The sequence below is a fragment of the Festucalex cinctus genome, chromosome 11, assembly GCF_051991245.1.
Source record: "Festucalex cinctus isolate MCC-2025b chromosome 11, RoL_Fcin_1.0, whole genome shotgun sequence".
Classification (NCBI taxonomy): Eukaryota; Metazoa; Chordata; class Actinopteri; order Syngnathiformes; family Syngnathidae; genus Festucalex; species Festucalex cinctus.
Window position 1 is genome coordinate 19,161,197 of NC_135421.1, and position 20,346 is coordinate 19,181,542.

Below are 20,346 nucleotides of genomic sequence, written 5' to 3' on the forward strand. Positions count from 1 at the left end.
ACAGCGTGACGTTGTGTTCGGCGGTGGGATATGCAACTGTGATGAAACCAGTAAGCCGACGGCGGAGCTAACAAACAAACCTAACAGACGAATGGACGCTGCAATTAATTCTGTTCAAACAGATTACTCACCATTTCCTTGTTGAATGTTGAACAGCGAGAGGCACTTTTAGCATTTCTAGCTGGTTAGATGTTCGTGCTTTTCCCACCTTCGGCAAGAACGAAGATGAAATTTTCACCCATGGCCGTGATTGGTTAAAACAAACGTGTAGAATGCCGCATCGTCCAATCACCTCGAATTATTGTACGGAATGTCGTGCCTTTTCCCGACAAAATTACTGTGGAGAGGTACCAGGTGGATATTGCAGAGAACTCACTTGAGTGAAGCGCATATCCATCTGGCTATTGCCAGGTTAGGCTGTGGCAGAAGGCAAACATCTCATTTGGTCTTTTGGACTCACATCATTGCTCACTGCTTTCGGTTTCTTTGGATAGCGTGCCTTGACTAGGTTTATGCTGCCCAGGCAGGCATGTATTCGTGGGCCAGTGGTGTATTTTACTTTTATTTTTTGTTTGTTTGTTTTAAGGTGGGCTCCCACAAAGAGCCTTTAAAGATGCATAATCCTGGTGCTAGGCCAGACCCGAAAATAAGGGAGCTAACAAGCTATGCTGCTAATCAACTCAAAACCCCGAAGAGCCAGAATGCTAGAAATGCTAACTTGTTCTAACCTGTGTCGGGTTTCCTCGTCTGCCTCAGTGGTATTTCTAGTAGCGTCAATGTTTGTTGTTGTAGATGTCCTCAGCTGTCCGACTGCATGTGTGTATCTGTGTGTATTGTGGATGTATGTGAGTTTGTTTGGGGGAGGGGGGGACCCCTAGGAGACTATGTCAACGTTAACGTGTGTCGCGTCTCCATGTTGTGTGTTTCTCGAATTGAATGGACTCTGCTGTTGTCTCTTGCAGACACACAGGCAGCAGGTGTGTGTACACGCGTGCGTCTTTGTGTGTTTTGGGAGTGTGTTGAGACACGAGACGCCACTGAGGCCCCAATTCAGGATCAGGGTTAGAGGTGGGAGCCAACATTTGGGTCTCCTGTTTACAGCTATGCTGACCCACGAAAACACAAACGTCACAGTCTCCACTTTGTTGTTCTGTTTTTTCAACGTCGTGATAACATTTGATGATAAACTACTAGATATGACTCTTAATGTATGTTGGCCTGCTCCACAGTCTCCAGTTTGCGACGTGCTCCTGTTTTCCATCTGCCCGTAATGTCTTTTTTTGTAAAATTGCTGCGTTCTTGCACCGTTTGAGGAAAGTGGCTACAAAGCAAAATGGCTTCCTGTGTCTTTGCAGGCATGCATCCTGGGGCGTTTATGTGGGTCTAATCATTACATGCCGACCAAATGTCATGTTGCTAAGTGAAACTGGCTGCGGGGGCTGCTGAGTGATTGGCTCTATTATCAATTAATCAGGCCTTTTCCCTCATGCGGACATGCAGTACATTTCAAGCCCTTCTTCTTCCGCGTACCGGCACATCTTCCAAGGTCAAACAAGAGCGTGTCAGTCAGCATGTGTTGCGATGGAAAGACAATAGGCTGCGAGCAAAGTGTTGATGCGAGACAAACGATGGGAAAGATGAGCCTCAGGGGGAACACACACCAGCCAGGCTTTGTCTCCTTCTATAAATAGCATCCTCATCTCCACTCTCTCCTCCTTTACTACCAGCCAGCCTCCCTTTTGTTATCCCTATCGTAAAAGCCGTCCACTTCTTTTGTGGTATCAAATGTTGTTCATATTAAACACCCGCCACCCCCAAAACTGGCTGGCTGGGAATATTTTTAATATTCAGCCCTGAAGCTGGTTTCACTTGGCAACTTAAAAATTGGGGGGATGGAAAAGAAAGTAGACCATGAATGTGCATTATAAAATGATGTGAGGCCCATATGTCACTGTTGATTGCTTCTTCTTTTTTTGCCTTTGTTTTTGTTCTTGTTTTTTTTAGTTTGTGCACGTGTGATATTGTAAATTGTAAAAGATTTCAATAAAGATTAAAGTGAAAAACAAAAATTGGAGGGATGGACCCATGAAAAAACTCGAAGCCAAGCCTGCAAAGATGCAGAAGTCGACTGTCCCTCTGACCCATTTTCGCAATGCAGCCTAAAAAGGTTGTAGGCATATCTGTCATCACCACGAACAATTCTCAAGAAGCCGTGTTTGAAAAGAGATAGGAAGTCTTCCATTTTGCTTTGAATTTCTAATTGCAATGATAAAATTGGGTTGTTTTGAAAATTCAACCCCGGAGCCAGTTTCACACATAGCAACATTAAACTTATTAGGCATGTCCATCATGAGTAGACCCATAAGACATTTTCAAGAAGCTGTGCCTGAAAATGCATAGCAAGTTTGCCATTTTGTTTAAAATTGACCATTTTAGGGACTTCGACACGTTTTTGTTGCTTCTGTTTAGATATTTCAGCTTGACGGGATGGCAATGATTGCTATTCAAAATTCTTGTATGACTGCTAATTATGTTGAAACATCACTTACATTGTAGCCTGTGTACAGTAGTAAATAAATCATTGCCTCAGGATCTTGGGGATTTCCTACAGTCAATGAACGCAGCATTAACACAGAATTAGTTACCTTGACGACGATGACAAACAGCGCTTCAGGGGCTTTGCTGTTCATTGATTAATTGGTGTGTATTATTACCATTATTAGTTGCGGAGGTATATCTTTCGCTCACACACACTTATACTCGCACACACACGCACACACGTATACTCACGTATGCACACTAACAATAGTCAGACATGACCGGTATGACACACATCATCCGCTAGCGCAGCTGCCTTGTACCCTACCTCCCTCCCCGCCTCCCTCCAGCTGATGACTTCACATCGTGGAAGCAGCAGCGATGGGAGTGTAGCGCTACAGCTGCTACGCCGCGTTAGCATCTTAGCTGTAAAGGGATCAGGGGACGTTGGAGCCATGCGCCGGCAGAATGGACATTAAGGCTGGGGAGGCGGCGGCGGCGGTGGTGGAGGTCCAGATGTTAAGCTGCGTAGCGTCAGTGGAAACACATGTTGCTGAGGTGGCCATGACCGAGATCTCATCGGGATGTTTTTCCCACTCTGGGTTTGATTGAGGCTGCCTGTGGGCTTTAAAGACCTCAGTGACTGTGTTTGTGTCTGGGTGAGAGACAGAGCGGGGTTAAGCGCCTAAAGTCATCTGAGGGTGAGGCAGGAAGTTTTACGCTTGTGTTTGAGCATGCGCTTGGACTGAAAATTGTAATTTTAACAGATATTAGTGGACATGTTGTGACACTTTTTTTTTTCTTTTTTTTTTCTTTTTTTTTTTTTAAATTAAATTCAATCCATGTTGGCTGGGTTGAATTAATACAGGTTACATTTGCCAGATTATTATTATTATTTTTTATAATTCTAAACAGTGTTTGTTAAATTTGGCTAAAATGGCAATGCATCGCAATTGTCCTCATTTGTTTCTAACACCAAAAAGTCTAATTGAAAACAAAGGAAAATGCAATATTGTGTTCTAAAGGGCCTTGCTACTGAAATTAGTATGAGTATGTCGCTATTGCTGTTAGATATTAGATAATTGTTAAATTTGAATTTGAATGCTTCCATTAATGCTTAGATGGAATACTCATAACAGATAATTACCTCATAATGCACTTTGTGCTGTGTTGGCTGCGCTTTACAGAAATAGGTTGAAATTGGCAGTTCATTTCCATCTCTGTTCCTGTAATTATCTTAGAAGGGCAATGCTACTAAAAAAATACAACACTTTTGGTAAATGGAGTGCACTTATGTTGCGCTTTTATCTACACCATATGGGGTCCAAAGCGCTTTACAAAGCCTCATCCATTCATGAACATATTCATACACCAATGTTTCAATCATACACATGGCAAAGATACAAAAAAAAGACATTTGTTCTTGGCATTAAAAGACACCCCATTGAAAAATTGTTGAAAATGGCATTTTGCCTATGCTAAGCATGCAGCAATATGCCTCGCTACTGAAATAGGCATGCCGCTGTTATTTGTTAATGGTGTGTGTTTCTTGTCCAGCACTGTATGTGGTCAAAGACCACACCAAACGTATTCAATTAAGGATTGATGGTTGCATTCAAAGCATTCAGAAATGTGCCTTCCTTGCTACTAAAATAATGAGTGAGTGTTGATTCTGATGTCGGATAATGGTGTTTATGTAAAAAGGAAGTGACTGTGTTTTACGGGGTTATTCGCTTAGTCATCTGAGGATGAAGGAAGAAGTTTCCCACTTGTGCTTGTGCAGTCTGTTTGTAATTGTATGCTTCTAGGCAAGACAAAAAAAAAAAAGAAAACTCACTCACTTTTGACAGCTACCCTCATTTGACCTTTTTGTGTTGTTCGTTATTCAAACTACAGGATATTTAATGAATACCATTTGACGTATTCTCTCTCTCTCTTTTTTCTTTTTTCTTTTTTTTTTTTGGTCCAGGTCCACAGGAAGATCCGTGAGGACTCGGACATGGCCCAGGACTCTCTGCAGTGTCTGGCCCAGCTGGCCTCCATGCACGGTCCCATCTTCCCGGACGAGAGTGCCCAGATCTCCTACCTGGCCCACCTGGTGGAGGGCTTGCTCAGCATGATCAACGGGTCAGTAGACACTGCCTGATCAACCTAAAATCAAGAGTGGGGGGTGTGTGTGTGTATGTTTCATGTCCAACACACGAACCAAATTCAAAAATAAAGGAATAAGGATCACATTCAAAGCATGCAGAAACTTAATGTCTCTTGCCTTTTTTTAAAATTCATTTATTTATTTTTACTGTAGTATATCGGGGGGGGGGGGTTATTGCATCATGTCTCCCCATTCGAAATACGCAGCAACATGCCTCTACTGAAATATGTGCATCTTGTTATGTCTTGAAACCTCGTAAGGTTCTGATCTAAATTCAAAGAGGTCTCCCTCCGCAGTGTAAATTTTTGACATTCAGGAAATGAGTGGAGGTCTCCCCTTTCCACACTCACACACTCTTGCGTGGCCATCTGTAATCACCTATTCTTGGAGCTTTTATTTTTTTTCTTTTTCCAATTGCATCATCGGAAAACCACGCGTCGTGTAGCTGGACGCTTGATCGGCGCTGATTGAGCACTTTTGCTCACACTTTGGCCTCTTTTTTTTTTTTCTTTTTTCTTTTTTCTTTTTTTCCCACCCCAGTTTGACCCGGAATGTCACTTTTTAGTGGAGCAGGAAAGTCTTAATTGTTGTAGGGGGGAAGTTACTTTTTGTGTTAGTTGGTTTCACACAGCTGCTGTTTATTATGAAGTACAGAAAATATGAGCGACTCATGAAAAGTAACTTTGTTTGTTTTTAAATTTGTATCTTAATTTAGCAGCATTTCTTTGTTTTTTGTATTTTGTACTTTTATTGTTTGCTATATTTAGCTCAGAAGAGTAGCACACTTTTTTTCATATTTTTTTAAATGTTTTAATTTAAAAAGGGTAGTTTCCACTGTGCAGACTGAGGCCAAACCAGGGTCAGTTTTCCAATCGAGCACCAAACGTCCACGCAATTTGCTCCTCGCAATCAAACTCGAGGAAGACGCCACCGGCGGCCATTTTCCACAGCTGTGCGGTGGTCCTAGTTTCACGCAGTTTTCCCCCTGCGGTGACACTTGAAGGGGGGTGGAGATCACACTCCAACCACTGCATTGTGTTGACTCAGAGCTTATTTATAGTTTTAATCGGCCATTTTAAGGCGGCCTGGCGCATTTCCATGTGCCTTTTAGTCAAGGTGACAAGGACAAAGCTTAGCATTGTGTAGCAGGGGGTTGCATGGCTAAAAACAGGACTTCTAACAAGTGATGAAAATATTAACGGTCAGTAATGTTAGTGTAAAAAAAAAAAAAAAAGGAAGTTTTTTTTTCCCTCCACCCGCGACAGACATATATTTTTGGATTTTTTTTAAAAATATATATATTTAATCTTGCATTTTATAGTAGCAGTTCTCTCCTTTTTGTGTTGTTAGTTTTATTTATTGTAGCTCTTCAAATAGTAAAATTTTCTAGCTCTTACTTGCAACATACTTACTTTTTTTAGCTTTTATCTCAAAAAATAACATTAACACACTGACATTTTTTTTATTGTTTTATTTGTATTTTTTACCTTAATTTTATTCAGCCGTGAATAGTAAAATGTCTTAGGTTTTGAGTTAAAGTATTTCTACGTGTCCTAAAAAAATAATAATTTGCCATTTTACATTTCTTCCCTTCTTTTATTTTTTAAAGCTGCTTTATTTTTTTTTAACAAAATCTCTATAGATTTTAACTTATTTTTTTAGTTTACTTTAACATTTTTTCCATAAATAATACAAAAAAAATGTGATTAATTTTTTTGTTGTTTAGCTCTTAATAGTATACTTTTTTGTATTTTTAAATTTCAAGAGTTGGATTTCGTTTTGTTTTTGTGTTTTCAAATGATTTTATTTTTAATGTAGCTGTTAACTTTATTATAATTTAATTTTTTTTTTTTTTTGCTAAAACCTGTTTTTTTTTATGAATTGTATTCAATTTAGCACTAAAGTAAGTGAACCTCAGATGTTTTCAAAGCAGATTTTCCTGAACTGCCAACCCCTTTAGCCCCAGTGAATATTCTGTGCTTGACACTTTTTTCACCCATAGGAAGCAAAGGAAACAATTATTTTCAGGCTGAAACTTTTTATTTATTTATTTTTTCTTCCTTTCACTTTTCCAGCATCGAGATCGAAGACTCGGAGGCAGTGGGAATCTCGAACATCATTTTCAACCTGATCACCATGTTCCCCAGGAGCGTATTGACGGCGCTGCCCAGCGAGCTTTTCACCTCCTTCATCAACTGCCTCACGCTGCTCACTTGCTCCTTCGGACGCAGCGCCGCCCTGGAGGAAGTGGTGAGTAACTCCTGTGTTTCGGAAAAAGCCGGCATTTTAGGTTTAATTTTGACCAATTTCAGGGGTACTTTCAACATAAATTACTCCTACATTTTTTTTTTTTAATTACAGCCTCTAATTGGTCATTTTGAGGCACTTTTTATACAAAAACTACCACTAGATTTTTTTTTTTGTGCTATTGATATCAAATTGTAACTATGTAAACAAAACGGACAATGTTCAAATGCAAAATATTAGCATTTTAGCCATTGTGGGCGGAGCATGGTGGTGAAGTTTGATGTCTCGCCATAAAAGACAAAAACGCTAATAATGCGGCTCCACTAGGTTAGAGCTTGACCAAAACCTCTTGTAATTGACTTGTACTTGTGTTTCTTCCTCGCGTTGTTACGTTTGCCATCATTCAAGATCTACATTTGTGTGTTTCCAGCTGGACAAGGACGACATGGTATACATGGAGGCCTACGACAGGCTGCTGGAGTCGTGGCTGACGCTGGTGCAGGACGAAGAGCATTTCCCTCGCGGCTGCTTCATCCAGCCCGCTATGCAGGTCTTCAACGCCTACATCCAGTGCCACCTGGCCGCACCGGATGGCACCCGTAACCTGGTCAGATTTCGTCGCGTAGGCTTGAATAACCTGCGAAACTCCCATCCTAACTGCTCCTCATCGGCTTGTCCCTCGTCAGTCGGTGAACGGAGTGTCGTCACACGGCGACGAAGAGATCAATGAGCTACAAGAAGATGACAGAGAGCTGTTCTCGGATCAGCTGTCCAGCATTGGGACACTGGGCCGGGTGGCTTCAGACCACTGCATCCCCGTCCTCACAAGGTAAATACAATCTGGGTGTCTTTAGCTGCAAGTGGCCGCACACTTGTAAAATCTCAACCCTCTTTTGACTTTAATTATTATTAACTATTTAGTTATTATTAATTATTATTAATTCTAATTTATAAGTGAGAAAAAGTGTATTTGTTTTAGATTTTTTTTAATTATAATTTTATTTTTTTAATGTATTAGTTTTAATATGTGATGTGTTAATATGTATTTTTTCATTCTTTTATTCTTCATATTTTTTTAATGTTAGGTTATTTGTGTTTTTTGTTTTTCGGGGATTTATTTGTTGTATTTTATTTTTCACATTTCATATTGTTTTATTTTAATGTTTTACATTTTTATTTTTATTTTTTTCCCCCATTTTTCTTTATTACATTTTTTTTTGGTTTTCCGTAATTTTCCATATTTATTTTATTTTAGTATTTTTCTGCTTTTTTTGAATACCATTTTTTTTTTACTTTTTAAAATTCAATTTTATTTTTATTTTAGATTTGTCATTATCCTTTTTATGTATTTCTCATATTTGTAAATGTTTTTGTTTATATTTTCAATCATTAAAGCTGTATGTTTTTCTACTTTTTCTTCTTTTTTTCCATTGTTTTAGATTTTTGCCATTTTTGTTAGTAATTTTTTGACATTGCCTTTAATACTAATATATATTTGTACAGGGTCTGTAAAAAATAACTAGGCAGTAAAAATTGGTAATAAAATCCATATTAATACAAATTTATTGCTACAAATAATATGTTATTTAGTGCATTGGAAACTGAACGGAAATCCTCATATTTGAAAGTAACCACGAAAAACCTAGTCTTCTTTTGTTTTATTTTATTTGTTTGTTTTATTTCTTGCTGCGTGCTTATCTCCTCCTCCTCAAATCTGCATTCAAGTTGTGTAACTGTGTTGTGTGTTTGTTGTGTTGTTATTGGCAGCCTCCTGGAGGACCGCGTGACTCGACTCCACGGTCAACTCCAGAGAACACAGCAGCACTTGATGTCCTCATCAGACCTGACGTCAGTAGACCACAAAGTACTGGATGACCTCTACGAGGACATCCACTGGCTCATCCTGGTCTCAGGTCAGCGAGAACCGTGACACAAGCTGAATCTGTAGCTCTCCTCTCAGATAAAAATTGTCACATCTGAAGATCCATGGCGACTCGAGAAACTACAAAAATAAATACGTGCTGACATTAGCTGACTCTGCTAATCTCTGCATGCTTCAGCACTCCATTTTTTTAACACATCACGCGCGTTGTTCAGGTTATCTCCTGGCGGACGACCCCCAGAGCGAGACGCCACTGATACCCTCCGAGGTGATGGAGTTCTCGGCCAAGCGATCGACGGAAGTGGACATGAACACCACTCTGCAGATCCTGGGCTCGCCGGGGGAGAGGGCCTCGTCCATCCCGGGCTTCGAGCGCACCGACCCGGTCATCAGGTAGTCCGAAGTTCTCTTTTCTTTTCTTTTCTTTTCTTTTCTTTTCTTTTCTCTTCTTTTTCTTTTTCTTTTCTCCTCTCCTCTCCTCTCCTCTCCTCTCCTCTCCTCTCCTCTCCTCTCCTCTCCTCTCCTCTCCTCTCCTCTCCTCTCCTCTCCTCTCCTCTCCTCCTCTTCTCTTTTGTCTCCTCTCCTCTTCCTCTTCCTCTTCTCTTTTGTCTCCTCTCCTCTTCCTCTTCCTCTTCTCTTTTGTCTCCTCTCCTCTTCCATACAGTCGACTTTATAAATGTGTTTGTGCTTGTGAGGTTGCTGTCGGCCGTACTGAGGACGTCCGAGGTGGAATCCAGGGCCAGCAGAGCCAGCTTGACGCAGCTGTTGAGTCCTCAGATGGGCAAAGATATCGTTTGGTTCCTAAGACGCTGGGCCAAGACCTACCTGCTCATGGATGAGAAGCTCTACCAGCAGGTGATTCACCCAACCACCTGCATGCACCTCTTGTACACACTTTGAAGTACAGAGCCCCGGTTATAATTTTGTACTTGTCTACTAACTCTTAGTTTTTTGGGGGGGGTTTTAAATCCGCGTTCTCTTCAGGTCAGCGTGGCCTTCAGCACGGCGTTCGGCTCGGACACGGAGGGCGCCCAGTGGATTGTTGGCTACCTGCTGGAGAAAGTCATCACCAACCTGACGGTGTGGAGCTCGGAGGCCGAGCTGGCCAACGACACGGTGGAACTGCTAGTCACGCTGGTGGAGAGACGCGAGAGGTGAGGCCAGGCCAGCTCCGGCGAGTATGTCGGTGGGTGGGGAGTTAAAAGTTTGGTGTACTAAGATTCAATCCCGCACCCGTGCAGGGCCAACATGGTGGTGCAGTGCGAGAGCTGGTGGAACTTGGCCAAGCAGTTTGCCGGCCGCAGTCCGCCGCTACATTTGCTGTCCAGCTCGGTGCAGAGGAGCCTCATGAAGGCTTTGGTGCTGGGGGGCTTTGCCCAAATGGACTCGGACACCAAGCAGCAGTACTGGGCTGAGGTAATGCACCTGTGACACGTGTACACAACGTTTTACTCATTACAAACATGCTTTAAACAGCCAACCGCACTTTTTGTTGTATCTTTATTTATTTATTTATTTATTTTTAATTCATTTAATTTGATTTGAAGTTGCCATTTTTAGTTTTCATTTTCATATAGCTTGTTTTTCATTGTCTTGGATTTTTCATCTTGACTTGACATTTAATTTTATTTAGTTGTATTTTTTTATTTGTCGTATTTTGTTGTAGTTTTAAGAACTACAAAATTGTCAGAATTGTTTTTATATTTAAGTTTATTTGTATTTTTGTTTTTAAAGGTTGCACATTTTCTAGCTTTATTTTTTTTATGTTTTGCTTTCGTACTCTCGTGTGTTCATTTTAATTTTTTATTTTATTCATGCTAATTGATTCTTAAGTAGCTTTCTTATTATTTTCTATAATTAATATTTTATTCATATTTAATTTTAAACATTTTATGTGTATCTTTGTTTTAAGTATTTTTTTTTTCATTTCATATTCTTGCCGATTTTTGTTTTAGCATTTTTTATGTAATTTATGTTCATTTTTTAATTTTTATATATTTATGTAAAAAAAATTTGTAATTTCTTTATTCCATAATAATTTTATTCCCATTTTTAAAGGTTTCCTTTTGTTTGTTTTATTTTCCTATTATACTTTTTAAAGTTTTGTAATTTTTTTCCATGTTTATTTGCATTTTTATACTTTACACTCCATTTGTTTTTTCATGATTTAAAAAAAAGTCATTACATTTTCTCAAGAGTTTTGATTTCACTTGTCTTTTGTTTTTTACAATGCAAAATTTCTTGTTTTCCTTTAAAATATATATTTTATTATTATTTTGAAGCATTAGCTAAAAACACCTGCATGTTTGCACACACACACACACCCCCACACACACACACACACACACACACACACACACACACACACACACACGCACGCACACATGCCTGAATCATGAGTTGCCTCATGTTGCGCTCATGTAACAAACATTACTTGACCACAAAGCTGTGTCTAATATTAGGCTTCTTCCCTCTATTGATAGTTGAAACCCCAAAGACGTTGGAATTGTGTTTATCTCTTGTTCTCCGGAGGCTGTCGTGAATCAGCCAACGGGAGCACAGCGAGCACGTTCCGCGCCGTCAGCAGCTTTTGAGCATCAAAAGTGTCTCGTCCTCTACAGCCTGGCAGACTGATAGATGCGCTTCATAATAATAACACCAGCCCATCCCCACCCCCGGGGAGGAGAACTTGAGCCTTGTCAGCATCACGGAGGTCTTTTGTCCTAATCGGCCGATGGTAGTAAAAAGAAAAAAAATGGGGGTGGGGGTGCAAAGCCACGTGTAATAACCAGTGGGGAGTCGGCAGCTGTCGGCCGTCGCAGCTGCCTCTTCGGGTGGAAGATGAACGCGTCTGATGTGCTCTCGACAGCAATGAGCGTCTTGGACTGTTCCGTTGATCATCTCCTCATTTGTCATACGTGGAAGATACAAAAGGAACAGTGAAGCATGATGCAACAGTCAGTCATCTTGCTGATTTCAATAAACACAAACGGGGAAGAAAAATATTTTATCTGCAGTTATCAATTGTTGCATTTTTCCACCTGTTGTCCATATCAAAAACTTACAACGCCAGTATTTGGACGTTAATGAGAATATTTTAAATTACTTATTAGACTTCATTATTATTTTTTTTACATTTGTTTATTTTTCATACTTAATATATTTTGTGTTTTTGTAACATTTGCATTTTTATGATTTTGAAGTATTTTTGTTTATTCAATTAAAAAAAAATCATAATCCAATTTTAAAGTTCACTAATATTTTTTACTTTGATTTTATCAGTATTTATTTATTTTTTCTATTTTTTTTATGTTCCCTTTTCACCATTTTGTGTTTTTGATTTGCAGTTTTACGTCAATTTGCCAATATTTTTTACCTTTATTATTCATTTTTAATTATATTTTGGACTTCATCAGATGAGTTATTTTTATTTTTATGGGTGAACAAGTTGTGTGATTTAGTTTTCTTATTTTTTATTATTATTTTGTGTCTTGTTTAGTTTTTCTTTTTTGTTAATCTTTTAGGTGCAGTATTTTTATTTTATACAGAAAAGCAAACGTGCTATAATAGACAAAATATTAACTTTTTATTGCTATAATGGGCTAAATAAGTGAAGTATCCCTTTAATGTTTTTGTTTTAAATAATTTAGATAAGTGGTTTGTTTTATTTGTCATTATTTGTTTTCTTTGTTTTTGTATTTCACCATAGACTTTTCATTTCCAACTTGATTTTTTGTTGACTTCCTACCTGCAACACTTGCTTAGTATTTTCTTTCTTAACTTTCCATATGTTTTGCATTTTCAAATGTCTTGATGATGAAATCTTTGATGCAACGTTCTTGTTCCTCGCGGTGGCTTTCAGGTGCTGCAGCCTCTGCAGCAGCGCTTCCTCAACCTCATCAACCAGGAGAACTTTGCTCAGATCAGCCAGGAGGAGGCGGTGAAGCGGGAGATCGTGGCCACGCTGGAGGCGCTGTGCGGCATCGCCGAGGCCACGCAGATCGACAACGTGGCGTCCCTCTTCTCCTTCCTCATGGACTTCCTGTCCAGCTGCATCGGACTCATGGAGGTCAGGGCGGCGGCGGCGGGGGACAAGATCCGTCGCACATTTTAGTCGCCGTCATTTATTCTATGCGCGTTCGTTTCAGGTGTACAGTAACGCGCCGGAGACCATCAACCTCATCATTGAGGTTTTTGTGGAGGTGGCTCACAAGCAGATCTGCTACCTGGGAGAGGTCGGTAGCCTTGCGTCATCCAAAATGAACGCGACCGGAAATAACTCCCGAGTGGCGTGTGTGCAGAACAAGTCGATGAAGCTGTACGAGGCGTGCCTGACCCTGCTGCAGGTTTACTCCAAGAACAACCAAACCAGGAAGCGAAGCGACGCGGCGGCCGAGGAGGACCAGTACCAAGACCTGCTGCTCATCATGGAGCTGCTCACCAACCTGCTGTCCAAAGAGTTCATCGACTTCAGCGACACGGGTGCGCCGATTGAATGTTTTCAACCTGCAGCAGCGGGAGTTGTATGGAGGATCAAAACTGCCAAAATTCAAAATAAATAAAAGAGTAAATAAATAAATCAATGACTAAAAGTGAAAGTAAAAATGGATATTAAAAAAAAAAATAAAATATATCCAAAAAAACTAAATAGAAATGGAGCTAAAAAGAGCAAAATATATATGTACATAAATAAATACACTTGTATTTAATTTTTGAATTATATATATTTTTTTTTATATCTGTTTTTATTTTCACTTTGTCATTTATTTATTTATTTATTTAGTCATTTATTTATTTGGAATTTTGGCAGTTTTGGGCCGTACTGCCAAGTCGAAATGTTACTCAAATGAGGGGGGCGGTCCTAAGCATGTCTTGGGTTGGACTCCGCCGTTGCAAACTGCCTGTCATTGGTCGAGTGAGCAGCTCGGCGAACAAGGAAGTCTCGCCGGCTTGCAGTGGAGAGCTCCAGCAATGGACGACGATCGTGTCTAAATGAATAAATAAATAAATAAATGACTAAAAGTGAAAATAAAAACAGATATCAAAAACAATATAATTCAAAAATTAAATACAAATGCATTTAGTTATTTTATATATTTTTTGCTCTTTTTATTTCCATTTATATTTTTTTTATATCATTTTCAAATTATATTTTTTTATATCCATTTTTATTTTCACTTTTAGTCATTTAAGTCAAGTCAAGTTTATTTATATAGCCCTTAATCACACAAAAGTCTCAAAGGGCTTCACATGCCCACAGTTGACAAATACCAACGACATCCCCTGATCAAACCACAAAAGGTCAAGGAAAAAAAAAAAAATAAAATTATTTATTTAGTCATTTATTTAGTTTGTATTTTGGCAGTTTTGGTCCTCCATAGAGTTGTGCATGGAAGTGGTTGAGTTTATCCGCCGGTTTGTCTTTCTTCCAGACGAGGTGTTCCGTAGCCAAGACCAGGGCACGCCGGCGTCCAGTCGTCCGGTGTCTGCCGCAGACGTGGTCCTGTACGGCGTCAACATCGTTCTTCCCCTCATGTCGCAGGACCTTCTCAAGGTTAGATCTGTTTTTCTTTTTGGCCGTCAATATTCTTCCTGTGGAAAGAACCTGGCTAACCTTTTTTTTTCTTTTTCTTACGCTCGTTAGTTCCCGTCTCTGTGCAACCAGTACTACAAGCTCATCACCTTCATCTGCGAGATTTTCCCCGAGAAGATCCCGCAGCTGCCCGAGGATCTCTTCAAGAGCCTCATGTTCTCGCTGGAGCTCGGCATGACCTCGTATCCTTGTCACATTGGAGCACATCAGTCACTACAGAAAAAAAAGCCACTGCTTCAGAAGAGGGAAAGTTGAAAGAGGGAAGTTGTAAGAACAGAATAGCCCGTAAAATAAGATGAGCGCCATTTACTTGGGGCATGGTGTTTATTTCATTTGTTTTCAAGTGGACATCCTTGACGCGAATGTTCAGTATGGGTTCGGAAATCAGTCAGTTGTGTTTGGAGGCTTTGTCGCCGTTGGCCGAGCAGTGCGCCAAAAACCAGGAGAAGGACACGCCCCTTTTCATGGCCACGCGACACTTCCTCAAGGTACACACACACGCCATGTGTAGTTTTTTGTTTTGGTGTTTGTTAACGTGTGTTGTATGTTGCAGCTGGTGTTTGACATGTTGGTGCTGCAGAAACACAACACGGAGATGACGGTGGCGGCCGGGGAAGCGCTTTACACGCTAGTCTGTCTGCACCAGGTCAGATTACATTTAACTGGAATGTTGACTTGAGTTAGTTGAGATCGTGCTATCATGATGCTGTTGATATCATATTCTTGTTATGCTATCGATTAGGAATGTAACGATATCCAAACGTCGCAATACGATAATTATCACAATATTGTGGGGAGGTTGGCGATATTTAAAAAAAAAGTCACAATATTGTTTAAAAAAAAAAAAAAAAAGAGCTCTTACTTAAAAAGAAGCACAATATTGTGCTTTTGTACAATACAGCAATGTTGTTATATCGCCAACCTCCCCACAATATCGTGATGATTATTGTATCATGATGTTTGGATATCGTTTCATCCCTACGAATGACATGATTGGCCAAGAATCGTGATGTTTGCTACTGTTTGCCAAGTATTGTAATAGTATCAATATTATTGCCCAAGTATTGTGTTAGTAATTATATCATTGGCTTAAGTATCATAATGCTGTTGATATCATGATTGTATTGTTGGCAAATGATTATGATACTGTCAAAAGGTTAAAGGCTAAATTTCATATTGTTAAAATGAATACTTACTGAAATATAATAATATTGTTGACCAAGTATCGTCATTCGTTTTTGTGAAACTCTGCATGACAGCGTATCGTGTTGCAACGCAAGCACAGTGTTGTTGTTGTTGATGTGGCGCTGCAGGCGGAGTACTCGGATCTGGTGGAGTCGCTGCTGTCGTCGCAGCGCGACGCCGTCATCTACGGCCGCCTGGTGGCCGCCTTCAACACGCTGACGGCCAGCAGCACGCCGCCGGCCATGGAGCGCAAACAGAAGATGGCCTTCCTCAAGAGCCTCGACGACTTCGTGGCCAACGTGGGCGGCTTGCTCTGCGTCAAGTAGCCGCTGCCGCCGCCGCCGCCGCCGCCACGGACCCGACGCACATCAACGGCGAGTCGCGCCCGCGCTTAAACTATATGGCTACGTGGGAACCCCGCTCGCCACGCCCACCTGCTGAACTGCAGTGCAGACAGACAGACGGACGGACTGGCAACGCTCCTGGAGTACCCACATACACACACTTATGCAGTGTTATTGAAAGATTTTGAATATTTTTACCCCCGTGTGAAGTTTTTGAATGCCTTTGAACTTGTCGGAGGACCATTATGTTTAGAGAATGTACGCACATGCGCATGCACACACTGCTCCGGATCCAGAGTGCCTTGTGTGTAGGAAAGTGTGTGTGTGTGTGAGGTGCGCGCGTGACTTGCATCATGTGTTGCCATAACCGCCCAGTTGCATTCAGGTGCACCGGTTTTAGCTCAGCACCGAAAAAGCGAAAGCATGCGCATGCTGGCGTCCGCCTGCAGGCCTTTTAAATTGTTCTGTTTGAGGAACTTCACGACACACCAAGACTGAAATGTTTTTCTACGCCATGGAGGGCTGTGACGTGAACCTTTTGTGCTTGAACTGACCTCAAGGAAAAGAAAACAGTTTCAGCCAAAAAAAGAAGCGTTCATTGGCTGGATTCCGAGTCGTATTTTTCTAAAGCAGCACATTCTTCATGAAAAAGGAGCAGAGACGTTTGACCACCCTGCCTGTGTGTTGACCACATTTAAAAGTGTACATAAAGTTGTATTGTAATATGTCTTATGGTTTCTTTATTCGCATACACAGTCCACATTACTTTTAATTTAGCACCTTAATGTTCTAGTAAAAAAAACGCCTTAGTATACATTTTTAAATAATAATAAAAAAACGCCTTACTATACATGGTCGTTTAAAAACACCAAAAAAAAAAACGCCTTACTATATATGGTCATTTTTTTAAACAAAGAAGAAAAAAGCCAATTCTATCCATGGTCGTTTTTAAAATAATTAAAAAAAAAAAATGCCTTAGTATACATAAAAAAAGCCTTAATATATATATACATGGTCGTTTTTTGTTTTTTTTCCCAAAAATAAAACGCCTTACTATACATGGTCGTTTTTTTTTGTTTTTTTCAAAAAATAAAACGCCTGACTATACATGGTTGTTTTTTTTCCAAAAATAAAACGCCTTACTATACATGGTCGTTTTTTGTTTTTTTTTCAAAAAATAAAACGCCTTACTATACATGGTTGTTTTTTTTCCAAAAATAAAACGCCTTACTGTACCGGGTCGTTTTTTTTTGTTTTTTTTGTTTTTTTTTTCAAAAAATAAAACGCCTTACTATACATGGTCGTTTTTTTGTTTGTTTGTTTTTTCAAAAAATAAAACGCCTTACTATACATGGTCGGTTTTTTTTGTTTTTTTTTGTTTTGTTTTTAAAAAAAAATAAAACGCCTTACTATACATGGTCGTTTTTTTTCCAAAAATAAAACGCCTTACTATACATGGTCGTTTTTATTTTCCCAAAAATAAAACGCCTTGCCATACATGGTCGTTTTTGTTTTTTTTCCAAAAAATAAAATGCCTTACTATACATGGTCGTTTTTTTTTTTTTTTTTTTTTTTCAAAAAATAAAACACTTTACTATACATGGTCGTTTTTTCTTTTCCAAAAATAAAACGCCTTACCATACATGGTCGTTTTTTTTTTTTTCCCAAAAATAAAATGCCTTACTATACATGGTCGTTTTTTTTTTGTTTTTTTTTTCAAAAAATAAAACGCCTTACTATACATGGTCGTTTTTTTTCCAAAAATAAAACGCCTTACTATATATGGTCGTTTTTTTTTTCAAAAAATAAAACGCCTTACTATACATGGTCGTTTTTTTTTGTTTTTTTTGTTTGTTTTTTTCAAAAAATAAAACGCCTTACTATACATGGTCGTTTTTTTTCCAAAAATAAAACGCCTTACTATACATGGTCGTTTTTATTTTCCCAAAAATAAAACGCCTTACCATACATGGTCGTTTTTTTTTTTTTTCCCAAAAATAAAATGCCTTACTATACATGGTCGTTTTTTTGGGGGGGGGGTTTTTTCAAAAAATAAAACGCTTTACTATACATGGTCGTTTTTTCTTTTCCAAAAATAAAACGCCTGACTATACATGGTCATTTTTTTTTTTTTTTTTTTAAATAAAACGCCTTACTATACATGGTCGTTTTTTTTTTTGTTTTTTTTTTCAAAAAATAAAACGCCTTACTATACATGGTCGTTTTTTTTCCAAAAATAAAACGCCTTACTATATATGGTCGTTTTTTTTTTCAAAAAATAAAACGCCTTACTATACATGGTCGTTTTTTTTTGTTTTTTTTGTTTGTTTTTTTCAAAAAATAAAACGCCTTACTATACATGGTCGTTTTTATTTTCCCAAAAATAAAACGCCTTACTATACATGGTCGGGTTTTTTTTCCAAAAAATAAAATGCCTTACTATACGTGGTCGTTTTTTTTGTTGTTTTTTTTCAAAAAATAAAACGCTTTACTATACATGTTAGTTGTTTTTTTCCAAAAATAAAACGCCTGACTATACATGGTCGTTTTTTTGGGGGGGGTTTTCCAAAAATAAAACGCCTTACTATACATGGTCGGGTTTTTTTTTCTTCAAAAAATAAAACGCCTTACTATACATGGTCGGGTTTTTTTTTTCCAAAACTAAAACGCCTTACTATACATGGTTGGTTTTTTTTGTTTTTTTTTTGTTTTGTTTTTTTCAAAAAATAAAACGCCTTACTATACATGGTCGTTTTTATTTTCCCAAAAATAAAACGCCTTACCATACATGGTCGTTTTTTTTTTTTTCCCCAAAAATAAAATGCCTTACTATACATGGTCGTTTAAAAAAATAATAATAATAATAATAAAACGCCTTACTATACATGGTTGTTTTTTTTTTTCAAAAAATAAAACGCCTTACTATACATGGTCGTTTTTTTTTCTTTCCCAAAAATAAAACGCCTTACTATACATGGTCGTTTTTTTCCTTTTTTCCAAAATTAAAACGCCTTACTATACATGGTCGTTTTTTTGTTTTTTTTCAAAAAATAAAACGCCTTACTATACATGGTTGTTGTTTTTTTCCAAAAATAAAACGCCTTACTATACATGGTCGTTTTTTTTTGTTTTTGTTTTTTTTCAAAAAATAAAACGCCTTACTATACATGGTCGTTTTTGGGGTTTTTTCCCAAAAATAAAACGCCTTACTATACATGGTTGTTTTTTTTCCAAAAATAAAACGCCTTACTATACATGGTCGTTTTTTGTTTTTTTTTCAAAAAATAAAACGCCTTACTATACATGGTTGTTTTTTTTCCAAAAATAAAACGCCTTACTGTACATGGTCGTTTTTTTTTGTTTTTTTTTGTTTTTTTTTTCAAAAAATAAAACGCCTTACTATACATGGTCGTTTTTTTTTGTTTTTTTTTTCAAAAAATAAAACGCCTTACTATACATGGTCGTTTTTTTTTGGGTTTTTTTGTTTTGTTTTTTTCAAAAAATAAAACGCCTTACTATACATGGTCGTTTTTTTTCCAAAAATAAAACGCCTTACTATACATGGTCGTTTTTTTTTTTTTTTCAAAAAATAAAACGCCTGAATATACATGGTCGTTTTTTTTTTTTTTCAAAAAATAAAACGCCTTACTATACATGGTCGTTTTTTTTTTTTTCAAAAAATAAAACGCCTTACTATACATGGTCGTGTTTTTTTTGTTTTTTTTTGTTTTGTTTTTTAAAAAAAATAAAACGCCTTACTATACATGGTCGTTTTTTTTCCAAAAATAAAACGCCTTACTATACATGGTCGTTTTTATTTTCCCAAAAATAAAACGCCTTACCATACATGGTCGGTTTTTTTTTTTCCCAAAAAATAAAATGCCTTACTATACATGGTCGTTCTTTTTTTTTTTTTTTTTTTCAAAAAATAAAACGCTTTACTATACATGGTCGTTTTTTCTTTTCCAAAAATAAAACGCCTGACTATACATGGTCGTTTTTTTTTTTTTTGTTTTTTTCAAAAAATAAAACGCCTTACTATACATGGTCGTTTTTTTTCCAAAAATAAAACGCCTTACTATATATGGTCGTTTTTTTTTTCAAAAAATAAAACGCCTTACTATACATGGTCGGTTTTTTTTGTTTTTTTTGTTTGTTTCAAAAAATAAAACGCCTTACTATATATGGTCGTTTTTTTTTCAAAAAATAAAACGCCTGACTATACATGGTCGTTTTTTTTTTTTTTTTTTTTTTCAAAAAATAAAACGCCTTACTATACATGGTCGTTTTTTTTCCAAAAATAAAACGCCTTACTATATATGGTCGTTTTTTTTTTCAAAAAATAAAACGCCTTACTATACATGGTCGTTTTTTTTTGTTTTTTTTGTTTGTTTTTTTCAAAAAA

The 20,346-nt window shown here is 38.0% G+C and overlaps 1 protein-coding gene across 1 annotated transcript in view; it reads left to right on the forward strand.

Annotated features, from left to right (window-relative positions):
• xpo4 (exportin 4) overlaps positions 1–16,668 on the forward strand; it is a 31,760-nt gene extending 15,092 nt beyond the window's left edge. Inside the window, exons 8-24 of the mRNA XM_077537223.1 lie at positions 4,508–4,665; positions 6,766–6,940; positions 7,368–7,544; positions 7,624–7,766; positions 8,705–8,850; positions 9,035–9,212; positions 9,515–9,674; positions 9,804–9,973; positions 10,061–10,235; positions 12,682–12,888; positions 12,968–13,054; positions 13,121–13,301; positions 14,252–14,373; positions 14,464–14,594; positions 14,783–14,900; positions 14,966–15,058; positions 15,726–16,668. Coding sequence (XP_077393349.1) covers positions 4,508–4,665; positions 6,766–6,940; positions 7,368–7,544; positions 7,624–7,766; positions 8,705–8,850; positions 9,035–9,212; positions 9,515–9,674; positions 9,804–9,973; positions 10,061–10,235; positions 12,682–12,888; positions 12,968–13,054; positions 13,121–13,301; positions 14,252–14,373; positions 14,464–14,594; positions 14,783–14,900; positions 14,966–15,058; positions 15,726–15,923 — 2,619 coding nt within the window. The 3' untranslated portion in view covers positions 15,924–16,668. The remainder of the gene's footprint in view (positions 1–4,507; positions 4,666–6,765; positions 6,941–7,367; positions 7,545–7,623; positions 7,767–8,704; positions 8,851–9,034; positions 9,213–9,514; positions 9,675–9,803; positions 9,974–10,060; positions 10,236–12,681; positions 12,889–12,967; positions 13,055–13,120; positions 13,302–14,251; positions 14,374–14,463; positions 14,595–14,782; positions 14,901–14,965; positions 15,059–15,725) is intronic.
• The last annotated feature ends 3,678 nt before the right edge of the window (positions 16,669–20,346 follow it).